The sequence below is a fragment of the Onychostoma macrolepis genome, chromosome 20 (genome assembly GCF_012432095.1).
Source record: "Onychostoma macrolepis isolate SWU-2019 chromosome 20, ASM1243209v1, whole genome shotgun sequence".
NCBI lineage: Eukaryota > Metazoa > Chordata > Actinopteri > Cypriniformes > Cyprinidae > Onychostoma > Onychostoma macrolepis.
This window is the reverse complement of record NC_081174.1, coordinates 26,238,758-26,262,079: the sequence shown is the minus strand read 5'-3', so window position 1 is coordinate 26,262,079 and position 23,322 is coordinate 26,238,758. Positions and strand designations below refer to the sequence as shown.

The window sequence follows — 23,322 nt, the reverse complement described above, 5'->3', positions numbered from 1 at the left end:
TCACACACAGAATCACATGCACATACACGGTTGCATGCAAAACAACTTACTGACAGAATTGCAACTTGCAACCTTCTTCACATCTACAGAAAATCATTCAAAAGGTAATCCAAACACCTCGATCAAACTTCACACACAATACATAAACAATGCTCGACAGGTTAGGAAATACAAATCACAACCATACACCTTTTCCCTCCAAAATCAGAAGGAAGCGGACATAAACAGAGACATGTCCAGTAGTCAGGATAGGGGAAGAGGAAACCCAGCATGGAGAAACGCAGAGTAAATGAGCGGCAAAGCGCCAGGGTCAATACAGACACAGAGAGCAGTGATGAGTGGAGTAGATGAAGAAACGGGAATGGCGAAATGAGGCCCACATGCAAGCAAGCTCAGGGCCGGAGAGACCGGGCTGGAAGAAAACATGCGCCAACCCACCCCTCGTGATAACACTGCACTGAAACAACAGCTGCCAAACCAGCAGAGCTTCATCATGTTCTCCAAGAAGAAAAAGAGCTTCCAAAGCTTTCTTTGGAATTAATTTTCTGGTTTTCTAGGAGCAAATGTTCATGTTCACAAGGTCGCTGTCCTGTGCACATTTAAAGCTGAAGTGTTTTTTTTATAAATAATAATAATAATAAATACAGCATTCATGGCATGCCATAATGCTGAGTATCATTAAAATTAGTTTGATCTAGTACCTCTTTTTCAAAAAAAGTGTGTTTTTAAAAAATGCATTAAAATGCTCATGGCTTCAATAGTGTAGACAAAAATAAGTGTCAACATGATTTTAGTGTAAAAAAAAAAAAAAAACGATAACATTTAACCTTTTTTTGTGTTAATTTATATCCATTTTACAATTTTGTTAATTTAAATGTAACAAATTTTGTTAAATGTTAAATTGTTAAATTTAAATAAGTATTTAAACTACTTGTTTTAAGAAAATGATGGGTGACTAAATTAATTACCTTAATTAAAAATTATTTTTAAAATGATTTTAAGAAAATGAAGGGTGAGTACATTATTTTCATTGTCTTATTTAGTAATTAAGAATAATTATTTAAATCAAGACAATGATGTGAGTCTAAATTATTTGATTTATCATGATTATTTTAATAGAAAAATAATTATTTTAATGTATGTAGGTTAATTTCTCTAGAAAGTATAATTATTTTCGACCTCACCAATGGTATGAGCTTGAGGTCAGGACCAACTGTTCACCTGACTAATGGAAGATGGAAACTAGTTTTGAATATAACAACTATTTATTCCATTTGGTGACACTGGCTTAGAAAGGACTAACTTCAGCTTTAAAAATGTATTTTCTGTGATGCCTTTCCTTACAGATCCATTCAGCTCATCTTTACGTTTAGATATTGTTCTAACGCAGCAGTTTTCCAGTGGAGCATAATGAACATCCCAAGATGGAGTCCCCAAGATGGTATCCCATGCTTGAAAAAGTGGTACATCTCTCTCTAAATAATACCCATGGGTAAAGGAGATACCATGGCCAAATGAAAGGAGGGAGGTAGTGAACAAGAGGAGACACAGGTGGAGCCGAAACAGGAAGAGAGGCAAAGAGCATAAAGAACATACCAAGTCTAGTACAGAGATTGCTGGAACAGCAGTCTGCTGCAGGAGAAACAAAAACATACAGAGCAACCAAAGGGGTGGGAGAGAGAGAATAAATAAAGTAGTAAGAAATAAAGAAAAGGAGGGGTTTTCGAGAAGATAAAAGTAAAAAAACAAAACAAAAAACATTGGCGCAGTGGGCCGGGACGCAGTGATGTGCTGCCAGGAACATTCCAGGGCAGTATGGGTCTGATTAGCGCCAGCAGTCCACTTCCCTTCCACAAACACTTCAGCTGGTGAGGAATTTCCCCATCATTCCACGTCCCCCCCACTGAAGCACTGGCAATATTTTTCCTTCAAACACACGGGATTGTGTTGACCTTCCCTTAGACGGCTCGACCTGCCAACTCCTCAGAGATGGAGCGATATCAAAGGCAGCTTCCAGCAGTGTGCTACACACAGCAGACTCTCAGGTGGACACTATGCTTTGCACGACAGCTGCTACGGCAGGTGTTGGAGGAAAGAACATTAGTGGGGGCTGAAGTTTGTGCTAGCGGTGAAAAACTCAGACTTGGAAAGCACAAGGAAGCTGTTTGGAAATGCTGCACACACGCCAGCCCACCAAGAAGTCAAGAGCCTGAATTAAACTGGACTAAACTCACATGTTTTGACATTAGAGGCTTATTACAGGCTGTTTTCTGGACACAGATTAAGCCTTTAGTAACTAAAAGGGCTGGGTGATATATCTAATATTTATTTTACATCAAATTTTTGGAGATATTAAATCAATTGGCAAGTTTGAATATTTAACACATTTAACCATTATGCATACTAAAAATTACAACAAATTTAATTTGAAAGGTACATTTCAATGATTTGTTAGTGATTACTCAAAAATGTTAAAAGTTTTATAAAATATATTATTAAAAGGTTATTTTATTTATATTTATTTACATATATATATATACGCATCTAAAATGTCAAAAAATATTTATTTTGTTAATATGTTTTTAATTTGACTATTTCAACAAAATACATTTTTAAATTTAATTTGTCTTTTTTTTCTTATGCATTTTGGAGCCTAGGTGTGCTGACTTTTTCATTATCAATATTTTTTGTCGAGCACCCTGTGAGATTTTTTCCAGTGATGTGCCTGCTATTGTTTTAATTTTAATAAATGCGGTATAGAAATAAAATCTGATTATTTAAAAAATAATAATAATTAATTGTATTTACATATTTTTGTATCACCCAACCCTAGTTACTACCAAAATCAATGTTAAATCAAGTGTTAATTCTGTGTTAAATAAGTGTGATCCTGATTCTGATCCTAAGATGTTGGTTAGCCAGTAGCTACAGGTCAAAAATGATTCCATCGCTGATTTATTTTAGAGGTTCAATGAATATTTCATTTTAAATGGCAGATGGAGATCAGGAGAGATGTACTGATCTGGACGAGGCAGGTTGATGCTGGTGCAAGCAGTGGAATCGGGTCCAGTGCTTGGCATCGGAAAGCCCTGCTCCTCCCCTCCGTCAGCGCAGCATATATATATATCAGCAGTGCAGCATGGAAAAGCAATGACATAGGCATGTTGCAGGAGCACATGGCAAAACATTCATTATAACAGCTCAGACTAAAGCATCACGCAGAGAATCGAAGGTTAGTTATTGATTCCATCACCAGTCTGTCCTGCTGCTGACTGCGGATTCAAACGTAACGCAAAAGTCTACGAACATAAAAAGAAAAAAAAAAGACCTGCACTTGACTTCAGTCAGCATTGCAGAAGTTTACAACTAACTTAGATTCCATCTGTGCAGCAGTGGGAAAATTCAAGTGTACTCAAGTAGGACTAGTTGTTTAGAAAACCTCCTGAATCTTTTGAGTCTTTCCAAAGCAGTTGAAAAACAAAATTAATACTCAATCTTCTATGTAAGTGTGGGGAAAAAGTGCATTACTAAACCAATCAAGTTAACACTTAAGTACTTAAAGTCAACATGATCATCATAGGAATAAGACATATTTGACTGAAAATAGTGGGTGCTGCAAATCAAAATGCAAACATGACGTACACTACCATTTAAAATTTTGGGGTTTTAAAGAAATAAATATTTTACCAATCAAATAAATGCAGCCTTAGAGAGTATACAAGACTTTTTCAAGAACAAAAGAAAGAGGGGGAGAAAAAAAAATTAAAACGGATCCCAAACTTTTGAACAGTAGTGTATCTCATTTGCCATAAACTTTATTCAAGGTTCCCACCTTTTTTTTTTTTTTTACCAATGAATTTCCATTATTTTGCAATCAAATATTCCAATCAAATTTTCCTTGTCATTCCTAAATAAGCAAATGCACTCAAAGTGCAGTTTTTCCTTACAAAAGACTTTAAATCTGTGCATAACTAGAACAATTTATATTCAATAAAGATGACTTTATGATGTTTTTCATTTGACTGAATTTTCCTGGCCTGGAAATCACAATTTTAAATGTTTTGTCATTTGAACCACTGGACCCTGTGTATTACACTACCATTAAATCTTTCATTACAGCAATCAGCAAAAAATTTATTTTTTACTATAGCTTAATACGCAGTGACAACTACTATACCATTTGTAGGTTAGCTACCGGGTGGTTTCAGATGTGGAATAAGTTTACAAAGACTTTTTCGGATAAATCATTCCAAATTAAACCAAAACCTTGCATTAAGAAATGTGGTGAGTTTAATTTCATGTTGACTTTTAACTATTTATATCCACACATTAAACTCTAGCTATCCCACTTCCCATGTCTGCTCACCCGTGCTCTCTTCTCAGCCTCCAGTCTCTGCATAATTAGCGTGGTGTCTACATCTTCGTCATCCTCCTCCTCCTCATCCTCCTCGTTCTGCTTGGACTCCTGCAGTCTCTTTTGGAACTGCCACTCGAGCATGAGTTTGCGCAGGCGGTCGTTATCCTCAGCCGTGCGTTCAGGTTTGGCCTGAAGCTCCTGGATCTCCTTGTCTAGGAGGTCCACGATGTGAAGCTGCTGCTGCTTCTCCAGTTTCTCTCGGGCGTCCCTCTTCCAGGGGTCTGGCGAGAGGCTGTCGCTGGCGGACAGCTCCTCTTTGCTGATAGTGATGTATTGCAGGTCACGTCTTTCGATGGTGCGTGGCTGCTGCTGGGGCAAGAGGTCACGAATTACCGTGTCCTGTGGCGGCTGGCGGGGAAGGCTGGATAGCTTGTCGGGTCGAGTGGGTTGTGGCTGTGGCGGTTGGGGCGGCTGGACCGGGGGAAGGTACGGTTGGGGAACCTGCATAGGGGGCTGTGGATGGGGCATCTGTTGGTGCTGAGGGGCGGGCGGCAATGGGCCGTGCTGGTTGTTGTGCATGACTGGGCCGGGAGGGTTGCGAATCTGCACCAGCTTCCTCTCCTGGTCTCTTCTCTTCCTTTCTCGCTCCTCCTCAAGCCGGGCCTTTTCCTTCTCATACCAGCGCTGTTGCTCCTCGCGTTTCTTGCGGTCAGCCGTGGCCGCGGCGGCTGCAGCCTGTTGCTGTGTAATAGAGGGCGGAGGAGGAAGCGGCAGGTCAGTTTGCGGCTCGTAGTCATAGTGCGCAGGAGGAGGAGGAGGAGGAGGTGGAAGATCTGAACGGGAAGGTTGGGAGACGCTCACGGGGCCGGAGTGGGGTGCTATCGGGGTCTTCCAGCGGCCAGGGCCGCTCTTGTGGTTGCCTTGGATCCTGGAGCCGGAAGACGAGGAGAAGTTGAGGTGCTCTTGGCTGGAGGTGCTGGACTCCACAGATGAGGACATCTGGTGGTTCCAGTGCTCCCCACCGCCTCGCTGGTACTCGGCATCACGCTGCTGCTGCTGCAGGTGCATCAGGTCTTCCTGGCGCAGGTGTTCACCTGGGTACCCACCCGGCATCTCGCACAGCTCCTCCTGAGAGCGCGCCACCCGCTAGCAGGGCACAATGACACAGCAGTGAGACTCATATTTATACATAAATGAGATATATATGTATAATTTATGTTGCTCATAGACTTAAAAAGCTAATAAGGTAATGCATAAAATTTGTTTTGCCTACATAGGAATTACACATGAAAAAGTAGGCCCAAATTGAATAGATACACCAAAGTAAAACTAGAAAAATAAATATGAAAAAAAAAAGTATAATCTCAAATGACAATGTTAGATTTTTTTTTTTTCCATTTAAAAAAAAAAAAAAAAAAAAAAAATCACATTTAAAGGATGCTGTCCTTAGGAGCTGTATGCTTAATATAATTTAAGTTACTTGTTAGATAATTCACATTAAATTAAACTAAAAAATTAATCTGAAGAAAAAAAAAAATGACATTTTGGCAAAGCATAAAAAAGTTTATTTTTCTCTTTTTTTGATGTTCTCAAAAGAAGTAACTTAGGCTTACGAAGGCTGCAATTACTTGATCAAAAATATAGTAAAAACTGTAATATTGTGAAATATTACAATTTAAAGCAACTGTTTTCTATTTTAATATATCTTATAACATAAGATATAACATTATAATTTTGTAACATTATAAAAGTCTTTACTGTCACTTTTGACCAATTTAGTGCATCCTTGCTGAATACAAGTATTAATTTCTTTCAAAATAATCCAACTGCACAGTTAGTGTGCTAGTGGTTGAAAAATACTGTGGTACTGCCAGTGTTTTGAGTTGTGATACTACTATGGCACCAGGACACCACACAGCACTCATATGCATTCTCTTCCTAAAAAGGCTAACCTGCATAGCCATGCTGTTGTTAGAGTGGTTATCCATAGGGGGGAGAACCTCCGGTTCATTGTTTTGCCAGGGCTGGCCAGGGCCCATCCTATCCTGAGATTTGGAGGCTGGGAAGGTGAAGTATTCCCTTGGGTACGTCTGAGTGGGGATGGGATACGCCTCTGGACGGGGTGGAGAGGGCTCCTCCTGCGGGACAAACAGGGTAAAGACAGATTAGACTGAGCTGTGACAGTCTAGATTCACTTTCCATCTCTTTTTAGTGCATTATTATTGATTACAGAAACTAGTATAAGAGTTTGCATGTACAGCATGTGTATAAATCAAAGAGAATCAAGGAATGTGGATCAAAGACTGATTAGCCAATCAGATGGTGGTTACAGACATGATTTGGATTAATTACATCAAGAACACAACAAAGAGACACGAATCAGGTTTTTATTAGGCTGCTATTTGGCTGTGGTTTCAGAAACAAAAAACATGTTCTGGTGTATGTTTGGATTTGACAGTTTATGGTGATTTGATTAAAACCAGAGGAGGCTTCACTGAAGAAGACCCAACCGCATTACAACATCTGAAAGTGCAACACATTTTAGCATGAACTATTCTCATGTGCTTCTGGATGTAAAGTACTAACACACAAAAGAGGTGGCACTACTAACTTATCTACATATTTCAGTGGTGTGTCACTAGCTCAGCAGTTTACAAAATCATTTAGCTTCTCTAGCAAGGAGTCATTTTTCCAATTAACTAGGTAGCATGACAAAACACTACTTTAGGGTTGGTTCAAATTCATTGGAATTTGTTGATGTCACACAACAGTGATCCCAGAAGTCCAGTGAAGCAAACTTACGTCCTCTGTTTTTTTTGTTTGTTTTTTTTTTCAAACAAAATATATTTTTAGTCAAACACTGCGATTTGTGTGTTTTCAATTCAGTTATAGAGTGTAGGTTGCTGTTATTGTCCCCAAAAATAGCTTCAATATAGCTGATGTAGCCACTTACTAACTAGGAATGGGAATCGTAAGGAATTTATTAAATTCTACGTACGTATTTCGTTGATTTACTAAAAAGTACCAGCTCGTAAGAGTAATTTGCTTAAGAATTAGTTAAACTACACTAATCAAGCTGTATGTTTTTATTCACTAAAAAGAACCAACTCACAAGACTCATCCATTCAGAAAATGTAAACAGTATGTTTTTGAAATGTTAAAAAGAACCAGCTCATAAGAGTAATTTGTGAATCAATTAAACTACACTGGCCATGCTGTATGTTTCCGATTCAACAAATAAGAAATCAACTCATAAGATTCATTTGCTTGAGAATCGACTAGACTGTACTTTTCACATAGTACGTTTTTAATTAATTAAAAAAAGAATCATTTGTTTAGGAACTGGTTAAGTCATGCTGTATGTTTTGATTTGCCAAAAAAATAATCAAGTCATAAGACTCATTTGTTCAGGAACTGGTTGGACTGTACTTTTCACACTGTACTGTATGTTTCCAACTCATGCCTCTGTACTTTTCATGTGGTATAATTTTGAACTGTTAAAAAGAACCAGCTCATAAGAATCATTTGTTCTGGAATCGATAAGACCATAATTGCACCACTTGGTAGATTTTTGATTCACTAAAAAGAACCAGCTCATAAAACTCATTTGTTCTGGAATCGGTTGACCTATACTTTTTACTGAACCAACTTATACGGTTGCACTGTAGATCCAAAGCCAGTGTTGCTAAAGTGCTAGAAACACTCTTCATTCACTAGGGAAAGAGAGTTTCGGCACACACGTGCAACATTCATCTTAGAGGTGCAGATGATTGTGTGTACTCACATCAGGGCAGAGGTTACCCGTCGAGACCGAAGTGATCTTTCCTGGGGCTCCTGGGTAAACAGGCTTCCCGCCTGGACTCTGGGCCTGGTCTTTGAGGGGGAAAACAAAACCAAAAAAGTACGTTAATATAATGTCACCACTTTAAAATGAACCACACTGACAAATATGCCAAGTGTCTGAAGTGGCACACTTACTAGCCACATTTGGGCTTGAGCGGTGGTCTGCACGGTTCTTCAACAACCTGTCCTCCTTCTTTGGTTCAGGATAGGTGTCCCACGTGCCCTGGGGGCTCTCAGGTGAGCCATTCTGCACAGAATTGTTGTAAAGCTCAAAGCCCTCGCTCTTTGGTCTCATCTTTCCCTTGTCTCCACGTCCACGGTCTGATGCTGCAGAGATGGAAAAAAAGGCTTGAATTAAACCAAATTCAGTACTGGGAAAGTGCCCATCTCTCTAAAATGGGGGAAATCACCCACAATGTACCAAATCAGAATCACTACCAGACATATGTCGAAAGCATTTATATTTAACGCAACTCTTGAACCGTTTCATGTGTGACTGGGAACACTGCAGGTGCCAGATCCACCACATTTCCACCTCTTTGAGGAATTAGTCACGCTAGCACGCTGTGCGGCAGCCACTGATATTTTTTAAGCGGAATACTGCAGCTCCCACACGCAAGCCCGTTAGAGATTTAAATAAATATCCGTGCCGCAGTTGCTTACCGCGGGTCATCATGGGGGACGGCTGGTTGAGAAGCGTGGCCAGGCCGTGGTAAATGGCTCCCTGTTTGGCCACCTCGAGCGTTACAACAGAGCCGGTTCGTGTCATCAATTCCGCTGCCCTACAAGACAGAGACATGTTTGAGTAAAACACACAAAACTGCAGACTATGATGAATGACTTTCATGTTCAAAGCATTACTTGTGCAATCCCACAAGAGATTATTTAAAGAGACTAATCTCATTGTATGTCTGTTTGGATTTGCCGTTGGCTAACTGTAAACAAGAGACGGAGGCTGGAACGAATCCCAAAGGCAACTCAAGTTGTGTCCATTCACAAGTGTTTTGAGCCATATGCTTCTCATTTAACTTAAATCCACAGATTTAAGAGTTTCATCAATTCCACCACATCTCAAAACTAAATGCATTAATGCAATTTTTCTGACAGAAATGAGAACATTTTTTAAGCCGTTTTGACTTCGCAAACAAAAGGTGCTTTGTACTGCACAGCTTAATGCCTGAAAATGTTGAACTGGGAATAATGACACTTTCAAGTCAAATCCAGGATAATTACAAGACAAACCACTGTGTCAACTGAACCACATTGAACTTCTCAATGAAAGAGCAATTTATCATCACTTTTCAGGAGAATTTCTTATTTTAAAGAGTGCATATTATTTTGTAAAAGCATATAAAAAAAAAAGGATGTCATTCATCATGCCAAATAATTAAATATCCCAAAAATGAGACCCAGAACTTATTCGAATGTTACATTTTAGTGTCATTTTTGCCTGACGATGTTCTAAAGACAGAGACGTCAGTCATATTTTGTTCTTATGCCAATTAATTGTGTATATTAGGACACATTCCTTGCTTATGTGGTGTAATGAAATGGTTCTAGCATGCAATCCTTTTGTTTATTTAACAGAGTCTTCTTTGACATAGCCGGATATTGCATGCTTTACCTGTAAGTCCATTTCAAATTTATTAAAATCCCATTATTATAGGTCTAAATGCTACAGAATTACCTCTCCTGCGAGAGGCCAACCAGAGTTCTTCCATCCACGCTGAGCAACTGGTCTCCGGCAGCCAGACGTCCATCCTAAAATGAAAACAAGACTCAAACGGTCATAAAATGGCAAGGTTGAACAAGATTTTTACTTTTTATGAAGAAAAAATAAATAAATAAATAAAAAGTATGATTCATGATTTTACAGCTTCAACTCCAAATATAGTACGGAGTACTATCAATAACACTAGTAAGTATAAGAAATCACACTTCGTGATTTCTGAAGAAATTAGGTCATAGCATCTGCATTTGCCCATAAAGAAAATCATAATACAAACCAAGCCAAACTCACCATGTCTGCCGCACCTCCTTTGACAACAGACTTGATGTAAATACCAAGTTTGTCCTGTCCGGCACCCTAAAAAACACAAAAGAAAGAGCAAAACTGTTTATTAGCACTCTGAGAAAGATTGAAATGTCATTTACAGGCTCCACTAGTTCCGCTGTGGAAACTGCTGTACGAAGAAACCAGGCGTTCATTCATGAAAGACTATAAATCTGGAGCCAGCAGTGAAGACATTCATATAAATGAACTCATTCATAAATTCAGACCAGATCTGAAGTAGTTTTCTGTTCAAACTAGCCATGATTAACCCTCTCAAAATTCTTCATCCTATATCCTGAGTCAGAGGTCATCATCTGACACGGGCCATCTGGCTGTTGGACTGTGCACTCATTGAGATATGAGCTCGACCTAAATGCCATTGCATGCTAGAGAAGCATCTTTCAAAATAAAATCTAGTAATTAACTTCAAGATAAAACGATGCATTCATTGAAGCACATCCGGTAGACTTGAAATAGTAACGGCATACAAGTTTCAACACTCAAACATAACATTTCTAACACGTAATGCTCCATAACTCTGTGAGTTAAATGGTCTGTTTAAAGCTTTAAGCTGACGGAGCTTCAGAGACATGAGCTTTAACAGGGTTTGTTTGAGGACTGCGGTTTCAAGTTTGTATCATTTGTTTTTTTCCGATGGCTGGATTTGCTATTTGAGCAAGCAAGTACCCAAAATCCCCTGGCTGCTGCCAGCGGTTCTATTTGAGGGGGATCTTGCTAAAAATTAACTATAAAAATGTGAGGTCTGTATTACATTCCCAGCCGTCTCAGCTGTTTTCTCATACAGAAACAAACTGCTTATACTCATACACCTGACAAATAAGTCTGACAAACCCTCACATCTGCAGAAATATCTCAAAACCAGCACTGACCTAAATTCCATTGTTTGTCTTAGGAACTATTGACAAAAAAAAGAAAATTCAATACTTTACTGTTTTGTGTATATTTGCATTAATAATAAACACAAAACACTCAAGAACCAATGATGTTTGATGTGAAACCAGGTTGAAAGCGTCTAGAAGCACCATGCTTGAATATGTGCACAATCTGAAATATTTTAACCAAATAAATGTATGACTTATCCTATGATTGGAGAAGACTTAAAAGTGTAGTCTCTCTAAGGTTTTGTTTTTGCTTTTTTTACTCAAACATTTGTCAGAAGTGACAGTAAAGAAAAGCCATCTTTACATCACAAGAATGAATTACATTTTATAATATTTTTAAAAAGAAAAGAGTTATGTTAAACTGCAATAATACTGTTTTCACTGTGTTTCTGATCAAATAAATGCAGTCTTGGTGAACATAAGAGACATGGTAAGCATAAATCAACCCCAAATATTTGAAAGGCACTATATATATATATATAGCACACAAATCAAATGGACTACTTTAAAGCACTTTTAATGGTGTTTTTACCCATTTATGGAACAAACCCAGTCCCCACCAACTTTCACTGTAGAGAACTGCACTTCTGTTAAATGGAAAAAAGAAAGAAATGCTCCTTTGAAAGTCAACATACGTCTACTGTTTTAGCAGCCTCATATGAACTTTTAACAGTAAAGTATGTACTTCTGAATTCCAGGGTCAGATCTCTAAAAGCCCATGCCAAACTCCAAATGATGGTTTCATGGTCATAACAAACCATTCACTAAATGGCACACCACCCAAGTCTACAACACTCCCACCATGCAGGCTGAGCACGCTAGATCTGGTTTCTCCTCTGGTTTATGAAAAACCCATGCCGATCAACAAGTTATGAGTGCCGTCTACATTTACCAAACTATTCTGCAGTTGTATGTTGTTTTTAGGCTCTCTGAAAAAGATTCACACACCTCAAACATCAATAACAATCTACCTTGTGTAGAAACTTTAAACTGAACCTGTTCTGGCCATCAATGGAGTAAAAAATTGTTTCATTAGTCAATGATGAGACTTATGAAGTCCTTCATAAGATGTGATGTGAAAACTGGTTTGGTTATCACTTGATTGGTATGTGCACCGCATTGCTCACAAGCACTTTATGTCCATATAGTGAAAAACCTAAATGAAGCTGAAGCAATGGATCGAGAAAGCCAGTAACTGAATCTGCCTGGGAAACAGCAACGTCTTTTATTCTGCCCTCTGAAATAAAGCCAATGTTAGCCACAGACCCCCATAACCCACTCACATTACACTGGCATAAACACACCCTACAATTCAAACACAGACGTAACATGAACACCACACGAATATCACACAGAAATCTCAGTTAACATTCAGGACTTGACCACAAATAGAAAAATATCAACATGCACTGTGCGCTTACAGGCCCCTAAAATGATTGAGGTCATGCCAGTTACAAAGCAATCGGCCAATCTGAATTTTAACATTCTTTACAGTCTAAAAAAAATAAAAAAGTAAAAAACCACAAAGTTCCAAAGAACCTACAGCATTAATTCAATCTGCACACCAAATACAGATAGATTAGTAATTTGCATTCAAATCACATTCAAAAGACAATAACACCATTAAAATGCTACAAAACCAGTGCAATTGTGGGAACAGGTGATGGAATAAGGAAAACAGCAATGGAAAAACATGCAATCAGATGTCATAAATCATATTGTGGTGCAGATGTGTAAAAACCACCTACCGCTATGTGCTCTGATGCCTACAGCACAAGTAACTTCTATCTTGTATGTTGTGAGGGCGTTATGATATGATCCTGGACAATGACTCCTCCTCAGAGTGAGTGTGCAACAAACAGGGTGGGGGTATTCCAAAGGATTGGTGGGAATACGAACCAAGTTTTGGAAAGCTACTTTAAACTGCAGTGTACCGAGCTACAATGATCTGATCATTTAAAAGTACTAAAACTAGAGTCAAGCTATTAATAAATAAATAAATAAATAAATAAAAATTGTTAATGACATTTCAAGCACCTAACAAAAATAGCTTTGCCTTATTGAAACTAAGGAGACAGTTTAATTATTGGTGTAATAAATGGTAACACTTTGCAATAGTTCAATTTTTTAATATTAGTACATGCATTAGAAATCCTTAAATAATGAACATGAATTAACAATGAACAACAGAATATAAATATTACTGTATTAATATAGGTTTAATGCATAACATATTATTTTAACATCGATTTCTATTAATTGCTGTATTGATATTTAATATATTAAAATTAATTTATTAAATAATAAAATGTGAATATTTATATACTATTGTTTATTGTTATGTTAGTTCACAATACATTATAATTATTTATAAATTAACAGTGTATATACAGAAATTAACATTAACCTATACTTAATTTTTGATGTAAAAATAATTTTCACTCAGAAACTGCTAATAAATTTCACAAACAATTACAAAGAAATGGCAAAGTAATACTGAATTAAATGTGAAATTTTGAAGCAGAAAAACTGAGAAACTGTTAGGTATCGAATATGTTCTGATTAACTGCTTGTGTCACACTGTATTAGGTTTTATAATAGATACATCTGCATTTCATTGTCCGTGACACCACTGAGAAATAAAATGAACAAAAACTATGAAAATCTGGCACACACCACCATCAGCCAGAAATTCTGTGTATGCCACGTCACAAGAGGCATCAAGGCCTGCAACACACTGACATAATACCTAATGCAACACATTGGGCACTGAGTGCCTATTATCAACAAGCCAATTTTTTGCACATGAACCACTTCTCATCTGCTGTAAGGTCTCAACTTGTCTAAGTCCTGAGGGAGATACATGTCGCCTAGCAAAGCCCAAAAGCTCTCTGATTAGACTTTGAAAGCACATATTACGCTGTGATGAGAAACAACCATTCGAAAACCAGTCTCTCCACATTAAAGAGTGGACCTGCGGTGAAAGACACATGAGAAGCCCTGAGGTTGAGCTCTGAGGTGGGGCGGTTTCCAGGCTGTCTGAACACGGCTGATGCAGGAGTCTTGTGCAGACCTAGTGGGAGAGCAACTCAGCTGACCTTTCCTCAGGAAACCTGCATTAAACTTGCTTTGATCAAAGCTGAAAACCTGGCATGCAGAACATGAAACAGAGTAAGGTCTATAAAAGCCACTGATAAAAAACAGATGCATGTTAACAAGAGAAATAATTGCTACTGTTTTTAAAACAAGGTGATACTGGCACAGTTCATTACTACGTGCTGGAAGGCTAAAGACGTCAATTTGACTAAAAATAGAGCTCTTTTCTTTCGAAAAGAAACTGCTATATCACTAGATGTATGCAACAAGAGCATGTTTGAAATGTTTCCATAAAGAATATTGTCATCAAATTTAATGAGCTCACTTTTAAAGTTTATGTCATGTCCTGTGACAACCAAATAGTCATTGGCAGAGGACTCGAAACACTCCATGCAAGTACACAAGCCCAAAATCTCATTTAACATGTTGCATTATAAAATGAGAACATTATTCATAAAATACAAATGTGTGTTACATTCTCAGAGTTGCTGCAAGGGGGCGCTAGCGCAAACTGTCTTCCGTGGTCATTCTTCTCTTTAAGTTCAAGTAGTGTCACGACAGAACAACAGTTTGAAGAGCAAGTTAGTTAAATTGATGGTATGTTTATCAGGGTTGTGCACCATTTAGAACTTAATTAAGAATGGCCTTAAAATGAAATTTTTACTTGAGATAGCAAACAGAATGGAGAATTGCAAATAAAATAGTTTGAAATGTATATAACTTTACAAACTTTAAATGTTAGATTAAGATCTGAAGGTTTATAGGCCATATGGACAGCATGACTGATATAATGATAGACAGAACGACAGACAGACAAACTATAGACATAAGACAGACAAACAAGCAGATGGATAGATGGACAGATACACATATAGACAGAAAGATAAGACAGATAGACAAAATGATCAAAACAGACAGATAAAAGATAAAAACAGACTTAAAAACAATAGATAAGACAGACAGAATGAGAGATGGAACAAAGACAGACAGACAATGAAAGACAGGTAAGAGATAGATAGACAAAACAATAAGACAAATAGACAGATAAAGAGATGGACAGATAAAATTACAGAACAATAGACAGTAAGATAAAATGACAGACAAGACAGACTTATAAATGATAGACAAAAGACAGATAGATAAATGTATAAATGATAGGAGACAGACAGACAGATAGATAGATAGACAGACTAATGATAGACAAAAGACAGACAAATAAATATATAGATATTCCTCACCGTCCAATCAGAATTAACAGGTCAAGACTCAGGAGTTACTCAAAACAAAACAAAACAAAACAACACCTTACTTCTGAGTTCCACACTCATTGCGTAAGTGTGCATGTCGCTGAGTGTGTGGTGTGGGATATAATTCTAGGTGTGGTTGTTTTCACGTTCATCTTTCCAGGAACACTTCCAGAAGCACAGTTCAAAGACAATTAGAATGTCTGTGCGGCTAATAGACATCTTGGCATATTCAAATGTGTTTATATCCACATCTTGTGCTGTAAATAATATTTAGGCTAAATGCCTCATAAGCAAATATAGAAAACCGTTATCCCTGCAGGTTTCTTCATAGTAGCAGGTTATTTGCCTTTCAGTGTGTCAGAGGGTAAAAGGTCAATAAACTTGGGAATGAACTGAATCTGTTTACTTGTGGCCTATCAGTGTCTACAAGAATGTCTTCACACACAACGGAATGCCACAAAAAAAAGAAAAGAAAAAAAAAAGACAGTTCAAGCACATATTTACCCCGCAAGCTGCTGTCTGGCATAGTCGCCATGCAAAAATACGCTTGCATCTGCAGTGCAGACATTAGACATTAACAGGAAGGTACTGAAGTCTGAAGGTGTTCACTGATAACAGTACTTGGAGCAGATGCTCAAACCACAGAACTCCAGCTTCCTTTGAAGGTCCTAAAACCACATGGAAGCAAGCAAACAAAGTCTACAGCTTCAAGGTCCCACCCTGACGCTTCCTGTCCACGGAAAAGCTTCCCAAACCTGCCATTGCAAATACAGGAAATTGGAAACCCAGCTTAGGCAAGACAAGTGCTTTGCAACAGAGGTAGAACTGACCTTCAGTCTTCACCCCCTTTAGTCTCAAAACACTTGTGGCGTACTCTCTGTGGACTCGTATTCCAAACGCACAGCTTCCTGTTAAAGGTTTACAGTTGTGGATGTGATTGCTGAATGAAGCCTTCAGGGAGCTGCACGTGCGTGTAGGCATAAACGATCTAGAGTAATTTGTTAACAGCCCCAGGGAGTCAAGGCAGTGCCTGACCTCTGACCGGGACGGTGGAGTCCACGGTGTACTAGGAAAACAGAAAATACATCATTCACTGAAACTTGACCCGCCACCATCATTTCCTGCCCCGATTAATCACCCACAACAAACACAGCAGTAAGGAAAAAAGCAGCCAGGACAGTAGTTTGCTCCTGAACGTAGCCGGTCCTTACCGTCACGTCTAGACAGATGGAAGACAGATGGACCGCTGAGGCTGTCGGCTAATGGTGGGTGCAAAATATCATGACTAACACAAGAGGCTTTCAATAATGAGCTGCTTTCAGCCGACGGTCTTCATCACGTCTGAGTGGCCTCCATTCCGGCTCTAATGATCTGCAGACTCTTGGGCTGCTTGCTTCAGTTAAGAAAGACCAAACAAAGACGTCTGTCTTCCTTCACGGTCCTCTGGCGGTGCGTTTAGAAAGCAGCTCCGTTTTTGGACACAAAGGAAACGTGTCTCCTATGAATCTTTTATTGTAAAGAGACAGAATTATGTCCAAGACATGAGTCGCGACTTAATTTAAGGGTTCGGTTTTACGTGCAAGCTTGACGTCCTTTGTTTCAAACATAAGAATGTCCCCACGTTTTACTAACTAATAACTTGGGATTGTCCTCTCATGTACTAAATTGTGCAGCCCTTGCAGAATGGCATAAATAGAAGATAGTCTTCCAAAGGGTCTCAATTCCCTTCCGCTCTCTCTGGACATGCAGAGTCAAGGTATGAAATGTCACATCATTTTGATGAAGGCAAGGTGACAGCTTTAAGCATCTCTATTTAGACAATCGTAGGTGCTTGTCAGGTTTCATTTTGCCTGAGGACTGAAGTGAACTAGTTCTTGAGTATGGGCTGCACCCACAACTGTCAAAAGATCCCTTCCCGAGCCACTAGAAAGAAGTGTTTTCGTGGTTATGTTTTCTTTTGAACCTGCGAACCAAAGCAAAGTCTTTGATATACCGCCACAGTGGCTTTCTCTTCTTATCAATTTAGATTAATAAAAGGTTAGGAGAGATAACGCTGCAGAGACTCCATGCTGGGCTGACATTCTGTTCTCCACTCTCCGAGTCCTCAGGAAATCCAGGCTCGCGTATGGGAGTCACATCCTTCAATTGTTGTCGTACATGACATCAAGAAGCGCACGGAGAAGGAAGTCAGTGAGCTATTGTGTGCCAAACCAAGTACACAAACAAACAAAAATTAGTTTTGCTTTGAAAAGATACACTGTAAAAAGTGATACGTTGACTTAACTTAAAAAAAACTGAGGAAACCCGTTGCCTTAAAATTATTAAGTAAATAATATATTTTTTAAAAAGTCAAATGAACTTGACAATTCACTTAACTTATTTTTTTTTAATTATCATTTACTTAATTTTAAGGCAACGGGTTTCCTCAATTTTTTAAAGTTAAGTCAACATCACTTTTTACAGTGTAGGTTTGGCAATAAAACAGAAGATCGATTCTGAAGGCTTTGATTCTTGTGGCATTTCTAGTCATTTCGGGGCTGAAGAACGAATCCAGAAACATGGGAAAATGTCAGGTAGGCACATGTCAATGTGAAGTACGGAGGTCAGGATTTCCCTTGTTCTTCCCCCAGAAACTCAACACCATCCCAAAAGAGCTGTTATCGCACAAACATCTGCAGCCTGAGCAAATCAAGCCCTATGACGGTAGCACGGCCATCCAGCTGGACTGACCCCGCCAGATTGTTTGCAACAAGTGACGATGAGTCACTAGCACTGTCGTATATGATGGAGAACTCAATGTTCAGTGCTTGTAAACATTATCCCCGTGACCCTGATTGCAAGGTATCGCAGTGTGCACAACCTAAGTTGCACATCTAAGCTTGAAAATGTAGAAACACACAGTACAAATTTATCTCAAACTAGCACAGAATGAAATGGAAATATGTACCTTGCTTTATCCGTACAGTCACTCTTATGTGTGTTTTTGTACGTAAACTGATATAGTTTTAAACGCGTGGCAAGATCAAGTAGAACATTTTTACCATCTGTACAATGTGCATGTTTGTGCAGTCTGGTCGCATGACACTGTTTACATTGGCAAAACCTTGCTTTCTCACACTTGATAACAGCCACTGGAATTAATGCGTGCAAATGTGCATGTCCTCGTCCAGAATTTATATAGAGTAAAAGTTACCATGATTAGGGCATAAAAACTTGAAATTGATCTCAATTTTGCAATAATCTGATACCAAGTAGTAAACTGATACGAAAGAACAACAAACAATTTATGCGAATTTAAGCAAATTTATGAATGAAAGTTAACCAATGTTAATGAACACTGGGCCTTATGTAGTTTATGATAAACAATGCGTTAACTAATGTTAACTTTACTGTAAAATGCAATCCTGATAGCAAACAAACTAAAACCACCATGCTGACTTTTTAGCACACCATTAATCTCTCAGCGTTTACTTGCTCACTCTCCCACATTAAAATGACACACACTCCATGTCAAGTGGTTTCTTACCGGCTCCTTCCTCCCGACCACAGAGAACCACATGGTGCTGCGCTCCGCTCCAGAGTCGAGAATGAACTGAGGAATCAACTAATAGCGGTCCAGGAAAACTTATTCAACTCTTTCAAAAGCAGGCAGGTCTACTGAGGAGCGACTCCCGGGCTACATGCTAAACACAATATGCAAATATCTGAAGCCAGAGTAGGAAATACCACATCCAGACTGTTATGTAAGAGAAACTCCCACGACTCTCTAACAGTTAGGTGAAGTTTTAGCGGTGCTCCCAGCTACATCCCAGCTCAACACCGGGACAAACCGCTTCTCCTCTTTAGATCCTCCCCTTTGTCCCAGAGCATGCCTTACAACCCTTTCTTCTTTCCTCCTTTCTTTCTCCTCCCATTTTTCACTCCTTCCCTCCCTTCTTTTCCTCCGTTCTACCTCTACCAAAGTTTATGCTTCCTCGGAGACACTCACAGATGAAAATAGAAGCACTAAAGGGGAGGTTTTGCTATGAAAATAAACAGTTCCTGTTAACCCCCTTCTCCTCCCACTACACCTCCCTTGCTTGCCTCTTCTCTGTCCCCGAACCTGATGCACAACTGGTGGAAAAAACGCTTTTCTGTCCACCAAAAGTGGTAAAACACAGGCTACTGAACTGCAACTGTCTGTTCCATATAACCCACTAAAAAATTCCCAATTTGAAAAAGTAAGAAATATCTACTTGCACAGTAAAATTGTAAACTGGTACATGTTGGATCTGAAAGCACTTTCTAACAGCATATTAGTCATACTAGTAAGTTTAGAGTATAAACAAAACCTTAATTTACAATGTTGACATTGAAACTAACGAAACGAATCGAAACTTTTTATGCTTGACAAGCGCAACTGGTGGAATCATGCAAAACATTTAATATTTTAGCCTTTTAACTGTGCTGTAAACTCCAACATAAAAGACTGCATTTTGTAAAAGGGGTGAAGACCCAGAAGACATTTACTACTGCGGAAAGCAGCGGACTAGAACAGCACTCAGTCTGACAAGGAAACAGAAAGATTTGCTTATGACTCCGTTACGTATTTGAATGTTTGACAAGCAGACAGACCAGCTTGTAACTGAATCAAACAAAAGCATGTCTTCTTGAAAGGACATCCCCCTGTTATGATCTGAGCCTAGGAAACCATGCCACACCTTTACTTCCCACTCAAACCAAAAACCAATCCTCAAAAAGTTAAAACTGTTCTCATTAACTGTGTCAAACTAATCAGATCTAGTTCTATGCCAAAACCAGATGCCCTCCTCAAGGATTTAGGGTTTCATTCAGTTACAGTCTAGATCAATTGTTTCACTGCTACAGCAGTCAGATCCATGCAAGATAAATCACAGACTTTGAAAGTGGAGTAATATTAGACAAAAAACATCACTAAAAAGAAATAAAATAATCAGTTCTTACCTTGGCCGCCACAATACTGAGGCCCATCCCATTGTGTTTCTTCAAAGTCACTGTCACAATTTCCGGTTCCTTCCGCATTGGCTGTAGAGAGAGCAGACAGATGATTTAACTTGGGGGAAAAGTCACTATTGTAACTTCAGCTTTAGGTCCACGCTGCTTCTGGAGACGCATCTGGCCGTTCCTAGAGCAAACTGAGCTAAGAGGAGGAGGAGGAGGAGAGAAAATTAGGGAGGTTCTGCCACTGCTGGTTCTCAGAGCACAGCCGACCGCAGAGCGAAACGGCGGGCGCTGGAGACGAGTCAAGAATGAAAGCCACATGCGTCGGCTCCAGAGTGCATCAGGCCTCAGTGGGCTCGCTTACGCGCAGGCAGGGCCTGGGACAAAGAGACCAACTTCCCACAGAGAGGCACTGTGCCATGGCCTCTCCTTTAGCGAGCCCCAGTGTGTAAATGGTGCACATGGCATGCATTCATTGTACAGGGAACTTTAGCTATGCTGCCAGTCCGCAATGTTGAGTACAGCTTGGGGGGGTGAGAGCAGAGCTGGTTTAAAGCACAGTGGAGCTTTATGAACACTGATGGGTAATGCAAGGTAACTCTTTGGATGCCTTTGGTAAGGTTTACAAAAGCAACAAGGCAAAAGATTTTAGCTTTGTTAAAGCGCGTTTCCTTCGAAAAGGATTTTATGGCAAAACTATCTTAATGAATGCATAGACTACTAGAAACGCAACTACAACAGTCACCAAAAACAGTGTCTAAATCACATTTTGCTATTGGTCAACATTTTTTCTGGCCTAGACGATGTCTGTCAAAAAGGAAAGATACTTCAAGTGATCACTTGAATATAAATATCTTTTTTTTATCTTAAAAATAATGTGTGGTAATGCACAGTACGACCAGAAACTGCAAACAAGGTTGATTTTGATTTCATGGCAAAATCTCATGTGTACAATATGTGAGTTTACGGTAAGCATTGGTCCTGGGATGGCTGTAAGAAAGGGATGTGGGAGTGAGTGGGTTGGTTTGGCACACTATCAAGCTGCATTCATCAGATTTCTGTGTGGAATTTAAACACGCTCCGAGTTCCAGCTCTGTCTGCTGTAGGGCGGACCGACATTATGTAAAAAAATAAATAAATAAAAATTTAAAATAAGATTATGACATTACGTAAAAAAAATCCCTTATGTAAAAATACGAGAGATAATAAAACCAGACTAATTACAGGGGAGAAGGAGCATTTAAGGGCTTTGTGTGTTCAGGGTGAGGAGAAAGATATAATTTACAGCCAGTCCTTGGGCACTATGGTCAAATCTTGCCCTCTGTGGTGTAACTAGTGTTGGCTGGAATATAAGAGAATTTTAACTTGACAGAACACACACTATAAACTGGCATTAAATATTCCTTGGTGCTGTTTTGCAAATATCTTTTTAGTATTTGGTTTTTATATTAAAAAGTCAAAAGTAAAAAATTCAAATGCATAATTCTGTATTCCGATGCCCTCAAAGACAAATTCATCTACAAATCTATTTATCCATCTACCCATTTATATATCTTTCCATCCATCTATTCATCAGTCTACCCATCTATCTACCCGTCCATCTATCTATCTACCTATCTACCTATCTATCTACCCATCTATCTATCTATACGGCATAATAACTTACCAGTTCTGACGTGTCAGCTGAGAAGTGACTATCGCAATCAGCTCCTTCAAAATAGATGGTCCAAGTTCCCGGAGAGCGTGGATGAGGTGTCAATCGACAGAAACCTGGAAGGTAACGAGCAGATCAGAGCACATCCACTAAACATTAAAACTTTAAATCCACTGGTCTCTCACCGTCTTTGTCACACACCTGTAAAAACACACAGACACTCTCGCTCTCTTGCAAAAAACAAATAGACTGCTGAACACAACCTTAACAAACCACATTCCACTGGCATCGCGTCAGCCTTAAACAAACAAAGACAACAACCTCTGATTCACCATCCACCTGAAACTTATTGTACGCACCGCAACTGACATCAAATTAGGGTTGTGCCGATAGACGATACTATCGACGATACTATCGTCTATCGACGATAGTCAGCCATATGGACGATAGCTAATAAAAATGACGATAATACGGCTTATTTTCTAGTTCTTGTTTTTTTATTATTATTAGGCAATTATTATTATCAAAGTAAAATTCATTGGCCCTTGCATAGTTTCACACTGACATCGTCGCGTAACCTTCACCCACCAGACCGACGCGCAGAGGAATATATAAAAAAAATCATACATAAATTTATCAGTGTTAATATACAAAATTATGTAATAATATAACATTTTTGTTATTGTGTAGTTATGTTATTTTTGTTGTTGTTTACACTTTATGCAACTAAAACAAAACGAAAATCATGCGGTTTTGCCGTTTTTTTTAACATGGCTAAAATAACATCTGTACAAAAATGATGTCTCTTTATAACAAGCAGGCTTGACATAATTTGTGAATGAAGGAAATTTAGTTTTAAAGTCGCTTGTAATACGTTTTCAAAAAGGAGTGATTCTCTTTTAAAAATCGTCATAAGCATTCCTTGCAAGCCGCAAATGTATGATGCGTATTCAGAATAAATGCACAATAATCAGTCGGCTATGAAAATGAAAAGCAGGTTTATTTCAAACTCCAACTTGTTTAACATATTTAACATAAAAGAGTGTTTATCTTGTCGCTAATAGCCAAACACGTTTCAATAAACAAAAAGCAAAAAAAATAAAAAATTAAATAACCAAGAACTAAAACAATGCAATCTTAGTTACATTGCTTACAGATTTAAAACAATATGACTGTTTACGATGCAAGAGTAATGCTTCTGTCTACAGATT

General features: G+C 38.7%; 1 protein-coding gene across 20 annotated transcripts in view; it reads right to left on the bottom strand.

The window, feature by feature from the left end:
* The window catches only part of afdna (afadin, adherens junction formation factor a), a 115,087-nt gene that overhangs the window by 11,986 nt on the left and 79,779 nt on the right, over window positions 1-23,322 (bottom strand). For 19 of the 20 annotated variants that reach the window (XM_058755529.1, XM_058755528.1, XM_058755530.1 and 16 more), the window contains 9 exons: window positions 22,124-22,227; window positions 20,461-20,541; window positions 10,221-10,286; window positions 9,888-9,961; window positions 8,864-8,982; window positions 8,336-8,527; window positions 8,142-8,230; window positions 6,310-6,495; window positions 4,367-5,503 (listed from right to left, as the gene is read on the bottom strand). In XM_058755529.1, the coding sequence (XP_058611512.1) occupies window positions 4,367-5,503; window positions 6,310-6,495; window positions 8,142-8,230; window positions 8,336-8,527; window positions 8,864-8,982; window positions 9,888-9,961; window positions 10,221-10,286; window positions 20,461-20,541; window positions 22,124-22,227 (2,048 nt within the window). Of the gene's footprint in view, window positions 1-961; window positions 1,633-4,366; window positions 5,504-6,309; window positions 6,496-8,141; window positions 8,231-8,335; window positions 8,528-8,863; window positions 8,983-9,887; window positions 9,962-10,220; window positions 10,287-20,460; window positions 20,542-22,123; window positions 22,228-23,322 lie in introns of those variants that run through there. The other variant, XM_058755540.1, reaches the window with a different exon arrangement.